This window comes from Spermophilus citellus (assembly GCF_964194105.1).
Source record: "Spermophilus citellus genome assembly, chromosome: 14".
NCBI lineage: Eukaryota > Metazoa > Chordata > Mammalia > Rodentia > Sciuridae > Spermophilus > Spermophilus citellus.
In genome coordinates, this window is record NC_138194.1 from 58,186,847 (window position 1) to 58,210,003 (window position 23,157).

Here is a 23,157-nt window from a genome sequence, read left to right on the forward strand (position 1 = left end):
AAAAAATTACTCTATTTTATACAGTATTCATCAAATTTGGGAAATAAAATCTCTTTAATAAAATTGGTAATCAATACGTTTCTATTATTTTGTGAAAAAGCTTAAGCAAAACCTACTTAGAATTTATTCAGCAACTAACTTAAACTATTATAAAAATGGCCTCTAATTTACTTGACAAATGAATATAAATTTCTTAATTTAAATGCCACGAATGATGAGGAAGATTGATATGATGGTTAATTTTCTAATAATTTAAAATATTATATTTTCTAAAGGACTATAAGCATTTTGAGAATAACTGGAAATCTCCCCTCTAAATATTCTTTGTATCATGTTGGCAAACTTTAGCTTTAATCTTGAACTGTTCCTCATGTGACTACATTCAGGGCCCTTTACCATTTTGGTTTATTTAGAAGTGTACTTTGATTTGCCAAGAAGCAATAAAAAATGTGTTTGCCATAAGAGAAAATATACATCATGATAGGTGTGGGGAGCTGGCTGCTCAGAGTCACTCCATGATATATTCAGAACAGCAGTTTTCAGGTTTGCCTAAACCCAGTTACTCCATTTTGTAAAGCATTAGTTGGCCATAAACTACTAGCATACAAGTGCCAAGGTAGAATTACTTCACACCTTGTTTGTAAAAGTAAGCAATCACCATCTGTCCAGCAGAAGCATGAAGCACAAACTGATTAAAAAAAAAAAAAAAAAAAAAAACAAAACTTTTATGTGCCAAGTTATCTAACTAAGCCAAGGAGTCCCTGGTCACATAAACACCCCAAATCATACAAGGAACACCAGACTTGGCAGTTCGCTAATCCCACTGGACATTGCCCCCTTACCTAAGATCCATAAAAGGAGAATCCTCCCAAGACTGGACACAGTGGCACTTTGACCCAGTCACCTAGTCACACATCAGAAGCCTAACCCAGGAAAATCATCAAAAATTCAGAGATGACAAATCTCCGAATCTCTGTCCCTGGGCTTCAGCAGAGTGCAGTTTCTCATGCCTATGATGACACACACATGGTGATCTTCCAAGGTGACACCTCAAGCTGACACTTCAAGGTCACACTCTCAAACTGAAAATGCCATTGCTCTGGACCCTTTGCTTAGAAAACTCCATGTAACTGGTGAGTTAAAATCCTTATCTGATCACTTATGGTGGTTCAAAATTTGCATCCCTTTCTCTCTGCCTGTGCTCTGGTCTCAGCAATTTGTAATTCTGCAGCTGTATTAACCCTTTCTTAGTCTTTCTATTATACATGCATGTGCGCATGCACACACACAATGATGTGTATATATCATTGTGTGAAGTGTAATTTGTATGTTACAGATATTAGATATTAAGACTGAAATAAAACCACTTGTGTTTGTCTGGCTTATGACTACTGGGTGACTTTTGAGTATTTGGTAAAGTGCCACACCTAAAAGTAGTGTAGACTGTGAAGGTATTGTTATTAAATAAATCCTGAAACTACGGAAAGACACAAATGTGTTGGCCTATGTTGATGGCATGGCTTGCTGATGACAAAAGGTGTGGTCAACAAACCAAACAGAGAAATTAGCATCAGTAACAATTTGCTTTCTATCAATATTATCAATGTACTGTTGCAATTTTAGCTTTTTCAGAGTCACAATATGCCATTGGTTTATAATGAGTTTGTTATCAAATAAAAACTAGATCTACCCCCAAATCTTTTCTGCACCCTGTAATGGAAAACTTCAGTTGTCCTTTCCATGAATAATTATATTTTGGGCGCGAATGTCAGATTTTGTATTTATATTTCTAAATATAGTAAGTAAATAGTGGCAAATGTTTTCATAGTACTTATACATCAGGCAAGTTCTTAATATGTTTTAAATGTTAACTTTAATATGAAATGTTCTTAACTCTCATTCTTGACTTTCTATATTCCTGTTAAAATATACTCAAGTATTTCTGTGACTTGTCCAATAAATTAAAAGGAACACTGATGAGAACTGGCATTTACTATCTACAATGTTTCAACCACTGTGCACAATTTATTATTTTTTTCCATTACATTACTTGTTTTTCCCCAAGTCCTGTGAGGTAAGTATTGTTACAATTCTCACTTACATGTAGGGAAAAGGAGACTTAGATATAAGGAACTCAATTATGGTTTAATGAGTAGTGAGCTTCAGACTCAGGATTAAAATCCAGGTCTTTGTTACTTTAAAAAAGGGTTCAGCCACATGCTGTGCTTATGTAGAACCTTAGAGATTCCAGGGACAAATACCTAATTATTTCAATGTACACAACTGTTTGAGGCTATTGTCAGTACAGAAACCGAGTTAAAGTGAAATTATTATAATCAATTCTAAATATAACAGCTCTTATCTCTCCCTCCCTCCCCCCCTCCATTCTTCATTCCTTCCTTTCTTTCTTTAAAAGAAGATGTATGGTCAGTATCATAGGATTCAGAGATACTGAATAGGGTGCACTCTCAAGAGAATGGAAATCAACCAAAAAGGCCACTTTATGAAATGGAAACGATGAGTATTGATACACGGAATTATCTAAGCTTATGGTACTTATCAATTCTTTCTTTTGAATGTGGTTGGAGTGTAAAATGAATTCCATTGTTTTCTATATGGATAACCAATGGTCACAGTAATTTTCTAAATGGAGTAGCCCATCTTTTCCATCTGATCTAATAAATCTTCCCTGGCATAAATAAATTTTGCTGATACGTGTAAGTCTGTTTTTCTAATCATTTGCTTGTGCTACTGGCCTATTTGTCCATCTCTGAGATTATGCCATGTAATTAGTACTCTTAATTGGTATTGATTTGAAATAAGTCCTCATATCTACTACGTGAAAGCACCTTGATGCTTTCCTTGGCATTCATTCTTCCTCAAGATATTTTTGATTCACTGTGTTCCATTATGCCCCAAAATGCTGGTGGAGTTTTGGTTTGGATTAAAATGCATTTGTGGAAAACCTAAACCTTCACCATATTTATTTTTTCTATTGAGAGTAAAATATTCCTCTACATTTATTTTTTGGCCTTTTGTTACATCTTTCAATAAACATTCATAATTTTCTATATAAAAGGCTCACAATGGTAGTGTTATTCTTTGCTCTTATATTTTTGTGTCTATGTTAAGTGCTACTCTTTTAAAGACTGCACACTGCATATGTATATATTGTCTATTTTGATTTATTACAAAGAGAGCTACGCACTTCCAGTGTTCTGCATTAAGATGTAAACTGCACACAAGTCATCACTCTCCAAAATGAATGCTTCTTCAATTTATCAGATACTTGAAGCCACAAAGCAAACTGGAGAAATGGGTAAATGCATAAAATTGGAAATTTCCAATTGCAATAGCCCCGCAAACCAGGAAATGGGTAGGACACTTGAATAGAAGCCTGGAGGAGCTTGATAATTCAAAACACCCAGGGACAAAGTATAGGGGCTCCTCTACACACTCATGAGTTTGCCTCTAGAGGCCCCATCAGATTCACAGTGAAGACCCTTCTAGTAAAGGGAGGAGGATGGCCAGGCTCTTCAAATACACACAGGGTACTGGGATGAATCTCCATAATGAAGCCTGCCTTCAAAGAAAATAATTTTTTTCAGAGCCTTATCTGATCTAGATGAAAGGCAATTAAACCAGGCAGCCACCTCTATCCTTTCTGTCCCACCAAAAGGAAGAGGGAAGGGGGCAAAGAGGGAACTTTTCTGAAGGTCAAAGCCCAGAGAGTCAGGCTCACTAGAAAGAGATTTAATCATAAGATTAAAGATTGCTTCTGAAAATTACAGAACCCTAAAGAAAGAACCAAAGAAGACCTTAGAAGATGGAAAGATCTACCTTGCTCTTGGATAGGCAGAATTAATATTGTCAAAATGACCATACTACCAAAAGCACTACACAGATTTAATGCAATTCCAATCAAAATTCCAATGACATTCCTCATAGAAATAGAAAAAGCAATCATGAAATTCATCTGGGAAAATAAGAGACCCAGAATAGCAGGAAGAGTGAAGCAGGTGGCATCACTATACCAGACCTTAAACTATATTACAGAGCAATAGTAACAAAAAGAGCATGGTATTGGCACCAAAACAGTCTGGTAGACCAATGGTACAGAATAGAGGACACAGAGACTAACCCACAATACTACAATTATCTTATATTAGACAAAGGTGTCAATACCATGCATTGGAGAAAAGATAGCCTCTTCAACAAATGGTGCTGGGAAAACTGGAAATCCATATGCAACAAAATGAAATTAAACTCCTATCTCTCACCATGCTCAAAACTCAACTCAAAATGGAACAAGGATTTAGGAATATAACCAGAGACCCTGCATCTTAATAGAAGAAAAATAGGCCCCAATCTTCATCATGTGGGATTTGGCCCCATCTTCCTTAATAAGACTCCTTTGGTGCAAGAATTAAAATCAAGAATCAATAAATGGGATGGACTCAAACTAAAACATTTCTCAGCAAAAGAAACAATCTTGTGAGGTGAATAGAGAGCCTACATCTTGGGAGCAAATCTTTACCCCTCACACATCAAATAGAGTACTAATCACTAGGGAATATAAAGAACTCAAAAAAATAGACACTAAAAAAACAAATAACCCAATCAATAAATGGGCCAAGGACCTGAAGAGGCACTTCTCAGAGGATGATGTACAATCAATCAACAAATACATGAAAAAATGTTCATCATCATTAGCAATTAGAGAAATGCAAATCAAAATCACTCTAAGATTTCATCTCACTCCAGTCAGAATGGCAGCTATTATGCATACAAACAATAATAAGTGTTGGCAAAAATATGGGGAAAAAGGTACACTCATACAGTGCTGGTGGGACTGAAAATTGATACAACCAATATGGAAAGCAGGATGGAGATTTCTTGGAAAATTGGGAATGGAACCACCATTTGACCCAACTGTCCCTCTCCTTGGTCTATACCCAAAGGACTTAAAAACAACATACTACAGGGACACAGCCACATCAATGTTTATAGCAGCACAGTTCACAATAGCTAAATTATGGAACCAATTGGATGCCCTTCAATAGATGAATGGATAAAAAAATGTGGCATATGTACACAATGGAATATTACTCAGCAATAAAAGAGAATAAAATTATGGCATTTGCAGGTAAATGGAATTAGAGAAGATAATACTAAGTGAAGTTAGCCAATCCAAAAAATCAAATGCTGAATGTTTTCTTTGATATAAGGAGGCTGATTCATAGTGGAATATTGAGCGGGAACATGGGAGGAATAGATGAACTCTAGATATGGCAGAGGGTTTGGAAGGGAAGGGAGGGGGCATGGGGTAATTAATGATGGTGGAGTGTGATGATCATTACTATGCAAAGTACATGTATGAAGACACGAATTGGTGTGAATATACTATGTATACAACCAGAGATATGAAAAATTGTGCTCTATGTATGTAATAAGAATTATAATACATTCTGCTATCATACATAAATAAAAATTACATAAAAAAGAAAAAAATTAGTAGAGACATTAAAAATAGAAAGACAAAAAGAGAATATCAAAGGAAATTCAGCTACAGAAATATTAAAAACAGCCTAGCTCCTACACAGATAACATAAAACATCACATAAAGGATTATTTACCCTGTTTCTGTTGTTTAATACATTATACAAAACTTTCAACAAAAAACTATAAGCTTGCTAAAAGGCAAATGAAAACATAATCTCAAGAGAGAAAATATGCCTCAGAATAAGACTAAGCTATAGCAGAAATTTTAGAATTATCCAATAATGTATTGAAAATAACTGATCAATATGATAAAGGATTCTAATGGCAGAAATAGGCAACATAAAGAAAACACATAGGTAATTTAAGTAGGGTCAGATACTCTAAGAATCAAAAGAAAATGCTAGATATAAAATAACATGTGCTCTCAACAAATAAAGAATGATTTTCATGGGCTGGGCTTATTAGACTGAACATGGCCAAGAAAATAATCAGTTGAGCTTAAAGATATATGTCAATGGAAACTCCCTAATAGAAAAGCAAAGAAAAAATAATTAAAAACAGACCAGAATATCTAAGAACTGAGAGATATAAGGCATATAATTAAAATACCAGGAAAGGAAAGAAAAGAACAGAAGTAATTCATTACTGAGACTGTCCTAAAATTAATGACAGAGACCAAATCATAGATTCCTGAAACTCAGAACATGAAAAGGGATAAGTATTTTAAAACAGGATAATCATTAAAAAATCTTAATAATACTTTCTTAATGTTTTATGGAAGTTCAGATTACAGAGAGGATAGAACAAGTGTGTGAATTAAAAAAATCGTATAAACAAATTTAAATAATGGTAATACCAACTTTATGGGCTTGACCCAAAGCGTTTTGTCTTTGATTTGTCTTACCTGCAATACTTTCAACAATTTGCATAAAATGATAATTCAGGGTTATGCTATTTGGGAAGACAGCATAGAAAATAAAGTAACATGAAAAGTGTTCCCAAAATAACCAAAGTAAATTCAAATGGCACATTCCAATTATACAGACAAAATGTATACTGAATTTTAAATTTTATGTTTTAAGCACATGCATATGAGGAGTTTTTTACACAAAGAATTTAACTGTAAAGTTCTCTAACCATGTAATTTGATAGTGATGTTTCTTTACATTTCCTCTCCATTTTTCCTGCCCAATGCTTTAACAAATCCTTTCTCTTTGTGCAGGTCTTGGCTAAAAGTCATTGTAGTAAGAGACCTCCCTGGTTTTCAAAGATGAATTGGATGACCCTGGTTTTCATTTCCTTTGCATCCAGTCCATACTTTTCATAAAGGTATCACATTCGCATAATTATGCATGTGAAATTATAATTTCACATGACTGTAAATTCCTGAAGACAAACAGGGTTCCCATGTTTTGCTATATCCCTAGGGCCTAGCACTGTTCTTTGTTCATACTGAAACTCAATAAGCAGTTGTTCAATGAACAGGTGAACAAAGATGAAGTTCTCCACTAGCAGCAATGGTCACTCTCAGTTGGAAGGCACTTTACATCATTGAAAACAATGCAAAAGCAAGATCCCCTAGAGCCTTTACCAAAAGGATAAAAAGCAAAATGGTTAAATTGATTCTAAAAGATTATTAATAGATCCAGAGACATTGTGCTGAAATAGTAATTACTTAAATATTTCATTACTTTTTAGATTATGTGTTTGTCAGATATTGTAATATTTCTGAAAGTCCCTCAGAATATTGGCATTCATTCAAAGCCTAAAAAATGGTATGCTAAAGAGAGCAAATGTTTCCAAGAAGGTCCATTCCATTCCCCAAATGGGCAATCTCTTCTCAATTGCAGTTTTAAATTCCTAATGATCATATCATATCACTATTCATTAACATGTAGTTCATGTTCAGAAAATATCAAACAAAATATAAGAAAAAAGAACACAGTGAAAAGAAAATTCATCTTCAATTCTCATACCTGTAAGTGATGTGTTTGTGCTGCCACTTCTGTCCTGTTAATGCATATCGCTTTCGACGAATGTTAAATTTGGAGCTACCTCTTGTCTGGTCAGGTACACCACATCGAGGCTTCTTCATCCAGCTGCAAAAAGCATGGTATTTTGGTTACTTACTAGCAATCATTATTATTAATTTCAAAAGGAAATTGATTAAGAAGTTAATGTGAGATGGTGGTAATGAAAATGCAAACCATAAACTAAAGGGTTTAAACTAAAGTATCCTTGCAATTGGAATCAATGTAACACATATTTTTTGGGAAAGATCAAAAATCACTAATTTACTATTCATATCTTTTAGATAATTTTCCTCTCTCTAATTCACTTTGAGCTAACTGTAGAATGAAGTAGAACCTGCTATTAAAAGTTGTGTAATATTGGCCACCAATCATTAGTCCATTGTGTCACTCTTAATATAATACTAAGGTATCCCCCAATTTTAATATCAATAATTTTTAAAATCTATTACATGATTTTAAAATTCCAGGAAATAATAGGTATATGTTCGTCTATTCTAACTTAAATAGCAATGAATATTTTTGTTCAAATAACATTTGCATTTCTCCAATTTTTCTTATTCACTTTTGATCGTTGTTCTAATTTCCCAATGGCAGCCATTTACTCTGAATCTTTAATAAAAAATTCAATTCTTAAAAATATTTTTCCAAGTATGAGGGTTAACATCACAAGAACAAGGTTGAACATTTATATTTGAACATTAAATGCTGCTTTCAATTTGTTACTTTGAATACTTATTAAGAAATTGTAATTTAGCTTCTTTTCTATAGTCTTATTTGAATATTGAAATGTTTTCTATCTATTCTCAAGTCCTGTTTAAGGAGAAAGATTTTCACAGCTTTGAGTAGTTTTCCTTTAGTGGCTTACAAAATGGTTTTCCTGTTCATTGACCCCTTTAATAACTACAAAGCCAATGCTGAATATTTATGGTAATATATGATTCACAAAGTGGAAATAAATCAGTTTTGGCTATATTTTGTAAGGTGCTTAACAATTTCTATACTTTTTACAAAAATTACTATCTAAAGGTGCTCATTTTGTAAAAATGAATCAGTTTATTTGCTACTTGGATAAATCAGTTAACTCGCTTTTACAAACATAAGAATAACTTCATGTACCAATGCAATAATGACTTGTACTTCTTAAGAAACCTGATACTTTTTTTCTGCGTTTTTATTCTGACTCCAGTAACATAGAAATTGTAGTCATAGGATTTAAGAAATGCCATCCAAGTTTAAATGGATTATAGTTACTTTGCAAAATCACTTTCTTCCAATCAAATGAGATGTCTTACAAATGGTAACTCTTGGGAGGCCATCCTGTTCTATGGTATTGAACTCTCTGGAGGTGAGAATGGATACCTTTTATTTTTACTAACTGTCTAGGACATTCTCAAACCCACTGAGTTGGAGAGATATTTCACTTGGCTGGAAAACATTTAAGGCAGAGGATCTACACATTCCCAGTATCTTGTGCAATGCCTAGCATATATGAGATATTCAGTGAATATTCAATGCATAGATGAATAGGGACACTGTGATTTTTAAATTAAAAATGGTCATTTTTAATGCATTTTAAGATCTAAATACAGATTTAATTAACAAATATTAAGCATTAATGATGTATCTATAATGATTTAAGTTACTCTTATATATGAATATTTCACCAATTATATTCTCAAAAAGTATATAATTTTCTTAAGATAGGTACTTATACTTATTTATCTAACTGAAAGTACTAGGAAATAAATGAGATATAATTATAAAAGATGAATACATTTACTTAATGTGGGATATGGTGACAGCTAAGGATAATATTTAAATAAGTGCCTGGGAAGAGAAATAATTTTGAATAAAATTGACAAAATAAAATTAACTTTATCAAGATAAAGTACACTTTCAAATAGGGTATATTTTTAAAAATTACTTTAATATACATAATATTAAAAATGAAGACAATGATTTAAAATTTAATAATTTAAACTTTCATTTAAATTTATGCATATGATAGAGACTTTAGTTTTCCCAGTGAAGTATGAACATCTTCCAGAGGACAGAATTTTTAGGACTAAATACTGAATTCCTATGCTAAAATATATCTCTGCTGAATTCCTAATGTATTTCTTAGGATTGTGCCCATAAAACTTTTATGTTCCTGTGTTCTATTTCTTCATCCATTTACTTATTTCATCCTGTTTCATATTTTTGAGTTTTTACAACTTACTAAGATATGTGGAAGATGAAAAAATGGGTAAAAAGATGAACAAGGCAGGACTCCTTTCCTTGCTAAGATCCTAATTTATAGAGAAGATGCACGACAAGAAATTAAAAAAGTCAGCCCAACATATCTGTGGGTTCTATAACTGCAAATTCAATAACTTCATTATTGAAAGTATTTGAAAAAACTTTCGATTTTTTTGCCATTATTCCATTTCTTTATTATTTCATAAAAAAAAATAGTATAACAACTACTCACATTGTACACACATTGTATTAGGTATTATAAGTGATCTATGGATTATTTAAAGTATACAAGAAGATATGTGTAGGTTATGTGCACAGGATTGAGTATCTGCAGATTTTGGTACCTGCAGGGGTTCTAGAAGCAACTCCCCCAATGGATTCTAACTGTGAGCTGGAATAAGTGCTCTCACATCTCCAGGTAGATTTCCTGATTGTGAACAGGAAATATTACACGTAATGAAAAGAAAAATCATAATCTTTCCCCCCAAACTTGAACCAATGTCATCTGAACCAATCAACGTCATCTAAACATCTCTAATGCCCATGCCAGATATTGAGGTATCATCCTCCACTATGCTCTCCTCACACACATTCAATCATAATGTTGTCTATTCTGCCTTCAAGTATCTCTTGAATCTCTCACTCTCATCACTGCCTTCCTTCTCACTGCTAGTGACATCTGTCTCCTTGCCTTTGTTTTCTGTGACCTCTATTTGGAATAACGTTTTTTCTCCTTACTACCCCTAAGAACCCAAGCCACTCTTCATATTCATCTCACACAGGGACAGTTCACTATCTCAATGCCACAGATACTGCACTATGCATTCTGATTCGAATTTATCTGACTCTATCTTCAACTGACCTGTGAATGGAGGGAAGGAACCCAGCATGAGGACAGTGCTCAGTGAAATCTCCCATAAGCAACAGGAAGTAAATAAACTAAGTCTACATGTTTTTTTGAAGATATTGATCTCTCCAATATCCTGCATGTTTCTTGAAAACATTATAACTCTTTCCAGCTCTGTATCTTCAAAGAATTCTTACTACATGGACATAACATGAACACTTTCACACAAGTCATCTACTTCAAGATTTAGCTTTAAGTGCTAAAAATAAACAAAATATTATGAAAAAATAAATACAGCAGTAGGCATAATCCAACATCAAGTAACAATGCAAAGAACTTTTTTAAAAAATGTTTTTAGATATACATGGACACAATATCTTTATTTTGTTATTTACTTATTTATTTAAGCTATTTTAAAAAATATTTTGTTTATTTAGTTGTAGTTGGACCCAGTACATTTGAACCCAGGGCCTTGCAAGTGCTAGACAAGCGCTCTGCCACTGAGCCACAACACCAGCTCCTAACAATGTAAAGAACTTTTAATGAAAGTTGGTCAAGTTGATAATATTCTGTTAAATTCACCAGCATCTATACCCAATATTTGTAGCATATATCCACTTGTTAAATCCCATATATTCACATACATAAAAGAAGCAGGACTTACTATGTGACATATATACATATATGTGTGTGTATCTATACACACACACACACACACACACACACGTGTGTATATATTTATCCATTACCAGCTAATAACTATCAAAATCTGACTGTCACGTTTTCTATGTTATTTTTAGAAAGTGCTTATTTGTGAAAAGTGTCTTTGATCAAACACAATTAATTTCTCTGTGTGGCAATATATAGCTCATAAATGTGTGCTTCTTTACTGACTTACTAGAGGAATTTTAATTTAGTCTTCCAAAGCAAAGACATGGGGAAGGGATACTGGAAGGAGAGTGTGAGCAATGAGAAAGGCATTTTGTAATATCAAGGTGTAAATAATGGTACAACCCCAATTTTCATAAATATTATGCTGATTTGCAATATTGATTATGGTTTCAAAACCCATGCACTTTTAACTATTGGACAGATCATTAATATCATTTAAAATCATTTAAATTAACTCAAAAACAAAAAAAAAATCAGTGTTTTGAGAGGAGTATAAAAGTTGAGAGCGGTGGTTCTGATTACACTCTGAGTGTCATTCTGCTTCTGCAGACTCACTACACCTGTGATGTCAGTCAGATCATGGTTTCATTCTATGACTCAATTTCCTCATCTATGTAGGGGAGATGATAATATTACCACCTTTACTGAGTTACTGTAAGGATCAAAGTAGTTAAATCATGTAAAACACTGAGAATAGTGTCTAACAGATAATAACTGCTATCATTACTTTACAATAATTATTGAGAATTTACAAATATTAGAAAGTAGACATTCTAATAGCAATATAAAAAACAGCAAGAGTAGCTGTATACAAAAATCAATGTGTTTCAGCTCACTTTAACCTGTAAGTTAATACGTAGCATTTTATGTTAGGCAAAACAGGGATCTTCCTGGTACTTTGATTATAGAGATGAGGACATCTACACTTTCCTGTTTTATGTAAGTAAAGTAGCCATAAGTGCCAAACACATTTGTACATTTGCAGTATATGTACAGGTATATTGCATATGGAGTGTCTGTTAATTTCAATAAAACTTTTTCTTTTTTAATGAATTGGAGTTCCATGAAAATAAAGAAGGCCATCCACTGCATGGCTATAGGAGGAGACTGGGAGTTGCAGTCCATGTACCTGGTGGCCCTGCAGTGGTGCTGCACTCAGTGCAGGACTGAGTGCACTGGGAAGGCCACCATTGCAACTGGAATTGTACTACACAGTGGGTCAGTGTACATATCCTTATCTTTACCAAGAGAAAAGAAAATAACTTGCCAAATCATGTTTTGTTCTTTATCAATTACTACTCTAAGAAAAATAAAAAAAAATAATAGGTTAGACATGTTTTCATCAGATTTCCCAAGTTTTAATGAAAGGTAAGAATTATATCTTCTGCTTCTAGTTCTTCCTTAGATGTTTCTAAAAATGTTTATATGTTTGTTTTTATTACTTTATATATTCTTAAATTTTGTTCATATTCACGGAGTTAGGTCTAGAAGTCATGAGGCTTATAAAAGCAAATTCGCACAAAATGTTGACGACTGGCAGCTCATTCTGGTCCAGAGCTATTTTCTATCAACTCATTAACTGCCTGCATGGACACACATGTGATTCACAAGTCTGAAAGTGCAAAGGTAAAGTCCTTGAACACCTGAGTACAGAAAAGAAGTGGATTAAGCTGTCCTGAGCCTCTCTGAGAACAAAAGTTCTTTCAATGTCTGCTCTTATTCTGCCTTCACCATTTACCCTTCAGAATGGAATCTAAGCTCTCTCTATTTAGCTGCCAGCCATGCTTCTGTAGCTACCAAAATGAGGATGGATCTATCTTATAATGTTTTAGTGTTTGAGTACCATTAATATATTCAGAAACAAAAAACGTTTTATCACTAAAGAACCCTTCATTTATGTCTAAATTGAGATAGAGTATTAACTTGTTAGTTCTTTAGACAAAAGAATTGAAATCATGAAACATGTTGATAAATTAAGTAAAAATATAATGGTTCATGTTATATCTTGTTATATAAATATCTCAATTATCAAATTAGAAGTTCAAAAAATCTTTATAGGTTTATAATAATTTTCTGAAAAAAGCTACTTATTCAGTATTAATTTAGTTTCAATTAAGTATAATTTCTGGCCAGGGTTTGAATAAACTGAAGACTTATTCAGATTATATGATATATCAAAACACAGACATATATGCATGTATCTGTGAAAGAATCTCAAAAAGATTTATCACTTTAAGAAATCTTTATCAAGCATGATTCACTACATACCACCACACATGTGAAAAAGAAACCAAAATTTAAAAATTACTATTAGCATTATAAAAACATATCAAACTCATTTTTTCCTTATTGTATTGTTATTTTTTCTCTCTTTGCCAAAAATATATATTTTAATGCATAGTATGGCTTTCTGCATTCACTAAGGAATTTAAGTGAATTTGCTGACAAAGCTCAGTCAATGAACTCATAAACTAAAAGAAACATTGCAACATACAATGAATTCATTTTTGATGGAGAATAGGTAATTATTAGCATCGTTCCAAAACATGTCCTAACTGACATAAAAGAAATATAATATGCCATTTGAGATAATATCTCAAATGTTGCTTGAAACACTAAATGTGTTGCATGAAAAGAGTTAATCTCATCAAAATGATATAAGGCTTACCACAATTGTAATCATTACTTTTAATTACCCAAGAATTATAGAGTAAGTATACCACATGTCTGTCTGCCAAAGCAGCATATCATTATTTAATTTTTAAACAAGTGATCTTGAAAAAGAATCTAAAATTAGACAAGAGTTTGTAGACTCTGAAAAGAAATTATTTTTACAGTGAGAAATAATTTTGGGTCTAAACCTGTAGTGTACCTTATGTAATAAGGCTCAGATAGAACATTCACACCTTATAATTTGATTATGTAAAATAATAGCATTCAATTTCAGTATATATTGTTACCATACATTCACTTGAGATTACAAAAGAACAGACAATTGCTTTAATAGCATGATTATGTTGATTATACTTCCAAAAATAGCACATTACTTGATCTGAGTAACTTGAGCAATAACATCAAGACTAGAAGTTCAGTGGAAAAAAGCAGGCAGGAAGCAAATGAAGGCACAGGGTTATAGGTGGGGTGACAATAAGGGTAAAGTCCAAGTAGACACAGAATTAGAGGAGGCATGGCTGGGAAATAGAGGAAAATGAGAGGGAGTTAACAAAGAATTTGTGGGTTCACCTGGAAATAACTGTCAGGTCTAACACTTTCTAAAGAGAAAAATGCATTAGCAATTTAAGTAAATACACACACACACACACACACACACACACACACACACACACCCCTCCAGTGTGGAAATTTGTTAAAATAATTTTAACAAGTTTTGTTAAAATGATCATGCACAAAATCCAACCCAAACAGACAGACAAGCAACTAAACTCCTTTGGTTTTTAGCAAGGGTTCTCTATTGTGTTGATTTTTTTTCTAAAATTCTGTCACAGAAATTCTACTTTAACTCCTGTGCACCAAAACTATCATCTCTCCTCTTCTGGACTCAAAGCCACACTCTACCCAGAAAAGACCCACATCCTTCCCTTCACCTCCATATTTTCTATATTCTCCTACCAGACAACAACAAACTGTTCAGATCCCTTTCCATGTGAAGGGCCCAAATAAGTCCTCCACACATTGCTCTTTTATTATCTCCTGACAAAGACCTTTCTCTAGTTGCTCTAGGAAATCAAACTTACCCATCATGAATCCTTCCAATGACCAAGACTGAAAACAAAGGCCAGCGTTGTTTGGTGGGGCTTTCTCAATTTCAATGTCTAGTAAAGGTACCAAAAACTTCCTTATAATTCTGGCATTAGTCAAATTAGACATTAAAACAATTTATTTTTTTTCCAAATCCTCGATCTATTTGTATCTTAAAAAACTGTGTCATATTTTCTAAAAAAGTGAACCAGGAGCTAACAGTTCTCCACTAGGGAAACAGAAATGTGTATGGGATGATTTGTAAAATGTTGTGAAGAGTGAAAATTAAGTGGAAATCTCCTTTATATAGTGACTAAACACAAGACTATCTGAAGGTTTTTGCCTATTAGGATGAGGGGTCCTTATTGCTCAAAATAAAAGTTGGATATGATACCATTAAGAAAGCATTATAAAGTTTAGGGGTCAGCAAGTCTCAAAGATCAAAATTTTATTCCCATTACTGTAACAAGTTTCTAATTATTGCAGAAAGTGTTCTGTTTATTCTTGATTTCATTTGCCATGGTATAGATCAAAGGTAATAGTTGCGCATTTCTTAAAAGTGTTGGAGGAGGTAATAGTTTTTTTTTTTTCAAAATACCTTGAAGTTTAAAGCCTTTATTGTGTGCTTTCCTACCTTGTTGACATAGAAATGCGTTGTTTAACAACAGGCTATAAGCATTAGAAAGTAAAATCTAATCTCAGAATTGTATGTTAAATTAGTTTGAGGTGTCAGAATTACATCTGAGTCCAGAGAGCTCAAGTATTTAAGGTTTAAAAAGAAAAATAAATGTGCTATTTCTTGAAGGACACAGCAGGGCAAGTTCCTCAGACTAAAGACCTGGGTTCTGCTGCTATTCTGGACTTGACTCAGCCTTTGACATTCAGTTCCTTCATTTGAGAAAGTAGGAAGAAAAATATCTTCCCCATTGTGAAGGTTGATGTATGATCATCAACCTAAATAACAGAAATAGAATCACTTTGTGAGTTTCAAGGGCTCTAAAAACACAAATGATTTTTTTCTCCACTGAAAAAAATTAATTACTTCCTCTTTTGCTGTCCAGAAACAAAAAATGCTGCTTTATAATATTACAGAACTTACTCTGTGCCTGTGGAGAAGAGTACACAGTTTGTGACTGTGTAGCTATGTATAGAACAGAGCTCCTTTGACAAAGACCCCATGTCTTCTGAACCTGATAAAGCCCCTTTCATAGAAAAAAAAAGTGTCCAGGAAAGAGTTACTGTTTGCATAAATAGAATGATTAATGAATAAATCAATAAGATAAAAAATATTATTAAAGGGTAAAAAGCAGCCACTTGTTAAGAAATTTAGAGACTTTCCATTGAAAACCCTTATTTGATTTATCTCACTTGGGAAACTGTCATCAGTGAGGATTTAGTAAACAATCAACAACTAGCCCACTGAAAACTTCCCTTCCCACCCATAATAGGAGGCCTTATCTGAATCACTTCCCAATTTTCATGTGTAAATATTTCTATATGGCTTATATGAAACTATCAACAGTACTCCATTTAACAGAGAGTAGCCTCTCTACAGATTTTCAGAAAATACTCTTACTAGACATACAAAACAGTTCTATTATTCATTGTCCCTCCTTGAAGTGGCTTCAACCATAAACCCACCTTTGACTTTATTTTCTTTCCTGGATTGAAAATGTGTTGATAAGATCAGGTGAGTAAAGCTAACTTTGGACCTTAAATGGTGTATGAAATCTCAGAGGACTGGAGTTAAAACCGGACAAATTTTAAAGAAAAGTTAATAAGACAAATAATTTCATTAGTTATTAGAATTTGTGCAAAGTTTTTGAGACTACTTAGTTTGGCTCAAAGACGAAAAAGAAAAGGAGTATGGATGTCATTACTTACTCGATTGTGTTTCTGTCCACTTTTCCTGTCATGTTAATGCCATAGAACTGCTGCATGGCAGCTAGGGCGGACTGCATGGTCTCTGCAGAGCGCAGCACCGACATTCTGGGGTCAGTTGGTGGGAGGTAGCCGTACTTTTGTAACCAAACCTGCAATAACAAGTACAGTTGCTTTTAGATCAACTTTACAATTTGACAATAATATTCTGGTCTTGATTTATGTCTGTAATAGACCAATAAACTTTATTTCATCTATAAGAAGATACTTTATTTGTTTGATTTCTACATAAATAATTTTAATATAGATTTAGTAGTTGTGGCTCTTTCTAACATACCTACAAATTCCAACTGAAAACAAATTAACCATTTCTTGAAAGCTTATAGCATATAAAGTAGTACAGTAAACAACGGGAGAAAACTAAGATGATCCCTGCATTCCAGGGCCTTAACGTGCCAAAATCAAGAATGTACTTTTTCAATAATGTACATATCTTTGCTGGAAGGGGCAGCTAATGTGTATATACAACATCTAAAAAACTGTTTGCCTGAACTATTGACCAGTGGCTACAGTTGTGATAAGTAGCATCTTTACAGATAAACCAAGTTATTCCATCATAAAACTTTGCATGTAAGTTTATTGTAGCTAGGTCTATACAATTATAGCTAGGTACCTCCAAGGGTAGAAAACTTTTTCAAGGAAACACTATTTCTCTCCTTCCTTCCTCCCTCCCTCCCTCCCTTCCTTCCTTCCTTCCTTCCTTCCTTCCTTCCTTCCTTCCTTCCTTCCTTCCTTCCTTCCTTCCTTCCTTCCTTCGATTCACTTCAGTCAAAATCACATAAGCAGCCAAACTTTGCACATATTTCTCAAATCTAATTGTCTCCTTGTGTATGTATAAACCTCTCTAAGGGTCTCTTGATTTGCATCTCCCCCTTCCCTAGTGAGGAGATCTGAGAGGATGGTGAGATAAAGAAATCAGTGTAGATTTCATATCCTACTAATGATTGGGGTAGGAATCCAAAGTTACTAAAAATTAGATTTTAAAAGTAATAGAAAACTCAGGACATTTTCTGAAAGAAATAAACGTCCACCTAGGAGCAGATAAGTCTATGCATTCCTTTTAAATGCTCAACTCACACCCCAACCTACTGTCTTTTCCCTCTTCCTGCAGGCCCTACGATTTACTGAAGTACCACAAACTACCTGTTAAATTGATAAGAACCAAGTAGTTACAATACTACTTAGTGTAAGATATTCATCTGTGTGTTTCTCTCCCTTCCAAGGTCTATTTGTCACATAAAAATGATCCTATGGAATTTCAGCTTTCTCTGAAAACGGATATTCTTCCTTTGTAAAGTTATAACCACAACACAGGAAGAGTTATTTTCCCAGTGAAAATAAATAACAAAGAAACTAAATTTAATTGTAAGAGCCAATATTAAATATATCAAAATTTCAAAAGGTATAACACAAAATATCTAAAAATGCAGCATCAAGAATTAACCCCTTGAAAATAAATACATCCTAAAAGTATTTAAGAGATATCAAGAAAGTTTACCAGTGAAACACAATCTAGTAAACTCATCTCCCACACAGGAAAAGCAGACTAAGGTAGTCATTTCTCCTCTGGAATGAACAGGCTGCCAGGGAAAACAGTATGTTGTTACCTAGTTAATACTGGTACAGTCTCAAACAGATTCCATTATATTTCTGAATGAAGGAGGCAGGCAGTAATATTATTTATGAAATTTAATACCTGTAGTCATGTAATTTCTCAAAATTGAAAGATTTTAATAATATGCATGTGTCAATATTCTTAAACAATAATTTTTTCCATAACAGTTTGCATTCATTTCTTACTTGTGGGAGAGCTGACTTGTTGCTAGGTTACTGCTGGGTGCTAAGCTACTGGCAATTATGTTTATGAGGACAGTAAAGAGAAAACCATTAATAATAAACCCTTTGATTTATATACACAGAAAATATAAAAATACATAATTGTTAAGTACATTATGAAAAAATAACATGTTCTAGAAAATACATATTTGATTTATTCCTTAGCCTTCCAAACAAATGATTTCAAATAATATAAAAAATGAATTTTGATTTTTTTCAAGTTCTATTTCACATGTTGTTTATCATGAGAGACTGTTTTTCAAAATGAATGAGAAGTGGGCAGTTCTTTTTAATTGTAAAATAACAGGAAAGCTATAAGATCTACAGTTTTTATGGTTAAAAGTTTGTTTACTGGCTAACAACCAATGTCATAATTTTGTCATCATAATTTTGTCATGATGACAAAAGGAAAATTTCTACTAAAAATTTCTACTTTAGAAGAAAATTTCTACTAAAGTACAAATATAATCTTATTTGAAAAAATATTTACAATGTAGTATTTGTTTACCTTACCTCTTCTAATTTTCTACTATCCAGGGATAATAATTTGGCATGTAATCTTTCTATAATTTCTATTCAGAGAAATTTAAATATATATACATGAGTATGTATTATATGTACACATATGCATATATATATATATATAAAATATATAATATATTTTACTATAGACATCCATTCTTATTTGAAATATATCATGGTTTTCAACATTATTTAAGTACTGCCACTCATAGATGATTAGAAATGCTAAAACTGTCCTTTTTTTTTTTTTTTGCTTTGTTTTATTGGGCTCACTGATGACAAGTGCATTTAAGAGCACAAAAAAAAAATATTAAGGGACAAATAAATTTCTTTAAGGAAAACCTTGACTTATGGTACTACCTGTGACTTACTCTATCCCATTGCCACCAGTACAAATAACCTTGGTACCTCAAAAGGAGCTATAAAATCTTACCCTGAATTAATGCCTGTGTCACTAACTCCTTCAAATATCTTGCTACCTTGTGGACAAAACCAATTTCCTGCTCTTAGTGGTTATTCAATTGAAGGAACAAACAGAATACTGCTGTTCTCAGCAGAGCAAAAAGATATATCAAGCAATAAAAGGTAAAGAGTTAAATATTAAATGCCACGCCAGTAGATATTGCCATTACTGAACTGAAGTGTTAGGGAGTAGCAGACACACAAAATTTCAGCAAAGTCCACTAAAGAAACATCTTTGTCAATAATATTTCATGTACCATACTGCAAAAACCCACATGAATTGTCTCAGTCATTTACAAACACATATCAAATAGCATCCTGAAAAATAGTTATAAAAAAGCAGATGTTAGTAGTTCATATAATTAAGGGAACATGAAAGTACTTTGTTAAATTTTATTGAAAAAATTTCTTTAGTGTTTGAAGATAATCAGTTTGCCAATGCCTTCATATAAAGCTACCGTATTCATTTACTGAGATAAATCACATATTCGAGAACAATTTAAAAATTTTCCTCTGACATGATAAATATAGAGAGAACACATTTTATAATGACAACTCTGAATAATTGCAAAGTGCTCCGATATCCTTCAAAATAAAATAAATAAGCATATGTGATTTAATTACTAAATTTATTAGGGTTGGAAAGGATGCATTTTAGCAATTATAGAAATCACCGGAGGGAAATATAAGGAGAGATGGTTTGGAAATTTTATTTAACCTAAGTTAAATATGTAAATATGTTAAATATGTAAGTCTACAATGCCCATTTGAGGCTCAGCCCGTTATTTCAGGTTGGGATGGTGAAATTCATTTCCAACTAAGATGTGCTGTGGCAAGTTCCTTGTACCCAGTTCCTATCATCTCAAGTATGACGCTCTCTATTGAAAGAAAGGTCAGTGGTGATAATGTTTATAGTACTTATTTAATACTACATTATTTCTGTTTACATGATCACATAAACATTTTTATTATTTTGGATTTTTTTTAAGAATTACTGACTTCATATCAAACTAATAGTGATAAAATATTGAAATCTATAATGATTAATATTTTGATATAATTAACTGATTTTCTTGAAATACAACTGAAAGAATGCGTTTTTAATAGCTAAGTTCTTGATGTTATAAAAGTTTAATTTCCTTTTACACAAATTTGTTAAATTCTATTATAAACCAAGACTAATACTAAAAATGGATTACTACTCATCAGCAAAGTCAGCAAAAGCTTCAGGATTTTTTTCCCTGAAATAAGACATATTCACTGGTTATAAATAACAGCAGGATTTAGGGTCTACATTTTCTAGTCTGAAAAGAGACTATAAATATGAATTATAACTACCTATTAACCAAAAAATTAAACTGATGTAGAAGGAGTCATTTAGAATTGGTCAAATTGAAAATTCATAGAATAAGTTAACGAGGCAGAAATTAGCCTTTCTCTTCATTCAAAAATCTAAATGGGCTCTAAATCACTATCCCATCCCCACCATGAATGAATCAGTGTATAAAATTGCATATATATATAATTCAATTCATTTGGAAATTTTACTGTCTATTAAATGGCTTCTTAAACTGGAAATAAAACAGTAGAAAGATCAAAAGCTATTCCATCAACCATTTCATCAATCAAGAGGCAACTGTTATTTGGTCAAGGAGTCAGGAAACCAGCTGCCTTATTCATAAGTATAAGTCATTATGACCATCATGACCATAATTTTTTCTTCATTTTCCCCTCTCAACTTGAAAAACTTTCATTTATGAAAGAAATGAAACACTTAGATTGTAAAGGGAAGGGAGAGTTTCTCCACTCTGCATAAAAGTAAATTTTTTTAACTTTGTATTTAGCAAATGTGGGAGCAAAATCCATTACACAGTAATGGATGACATCCAGTGAATCCAGTGATTAAAACCAGTACCACTTTTCATTGGGATTCCATCATGTGTTGGTCTTTATTCTGGAAAGATACAGAGGACTATAAGACTGCCTCCTTCTCTGTCTTTACTGGTTTCTCTTTGGTGTGTTTAGATTTTCTAAGTATGTTTACATGCTCATGTATACAAAATATGATCAAAAAAGAAAAAGAACATATCACAACAAATAGCAAATAACTGCAGACTATGCATATGATACCACAATCTTCATGATGTTTACATAGAAATAAATAATTACCAAAAAAATTACTCATAATAATCATTGTCATGATTTTACATTATATTATGATCACCTCATAAACACAAAATACTAAAGTCTCCTTCAAATCTGGGGACTGAAACCAGGATATAGCTCAACCACTGAGCTATATCCCTCTGCCCAGTTTTTAGTTTTTATTTTGAGACAGGATCTTGCAAAGTTGCCCAGATTGGGTTCAAATTTTGGATCCTCTTGCCTCAGGCTCCTGAGTCATTTGGATTACAGGCCTACCCCATCTCACCCATAACCATGTAAATTTTCTAAAAGGCATACACATGAACCTGAGTTATGTAGTAGATGGATTATGGACTTGACTTGCCTTTATGTTCTGGAGCAGATTCATCCTTATCAACACCAAAAATAATTAAATTAATCTCATTTAGAATACACAAAGTGCTTATGCAAATGGCCCACTGAAATGTGGTAATCTATTATGAAATCTAAAATAAAATAAACTTTACTTTTATTTACTATCCATATTGACCTTAATGTCCTCACTGTGACCAAACTTCATACATGCACTTTTTGCCTATGTTCTACTCGGTCTCCTAAGGGAGGAGATGGAATTCCATAATGTAGAGAGGTTGATATTGTCATTACCATATTCAGTTTGATCCCATCATATTACAACTCATGACAATTCTTCTGTGTCAGGTTAAATGGGTTTATGGTTGATATTATCTTAAAAATAGATATCTCAATAATACTATAAAACATGATGGAGAGTGAACAAGAAAACATTTTATATAGATGTTTGCTTGCTAGCTCATGGCAAAGTACTTAAAGAAGATGTCAAACTTAAATTAATTTATTGTATTTTGTATTACAAAAAGACAAAAACATTGTTCTCTTCTGTGAAGACAAGAAGTTGTAAATAGTATGCTACTTAATAGCTATTCTGGGATATGGGAAATAAAAACTTAATCTTTCCCATCAAGATAACAGTGGCATGCTAGAAATTCGAGACTAAAAGGCTGCTTTTAAGGGAAAGATATACATGAGGGGTATTTTAAGGATGCATGCTTTGAAATGTTCCCATCATACATAAAATTTTGATCACAAAGTTATAATATCATGACCTCTTTAAAACTGTCTCATGATGTTTTACTTTAAAATTTTGGCAAGATAATTTTACAATAATCTTCCAAAAGG

General features: G+C 32.8%; 1 protein-coding gene across 1 annotated transcript in view; it reads right to left on the reverse strand.

The window, feature by feature from the left end:
* The window catches only part of MMP16 (matrix metallopeptidase 16), a 279,495-nt gene that overhangs the window by 129,302 nt on the left and 127,036 nt on the right, over positions 1 to 23,157 (reverse strand). The window contains exons 2-3 of the mRNA XM_081266469.1: positions 16,939 to 17,087; positions 7,479 to 7,601 (exon numbers count right to left, since the gene is read on the reverse strand). Coding sequence (XP_081122595.1) covers positions 7,479 to 7,601; positions 16,939 to 17,087 — 272 coding nt within the window. The remainder of the gene's footprint in view (positions 1 to 7,478; positions 7,602 to 16,938; positions 17,088 to 23,157) is intronic.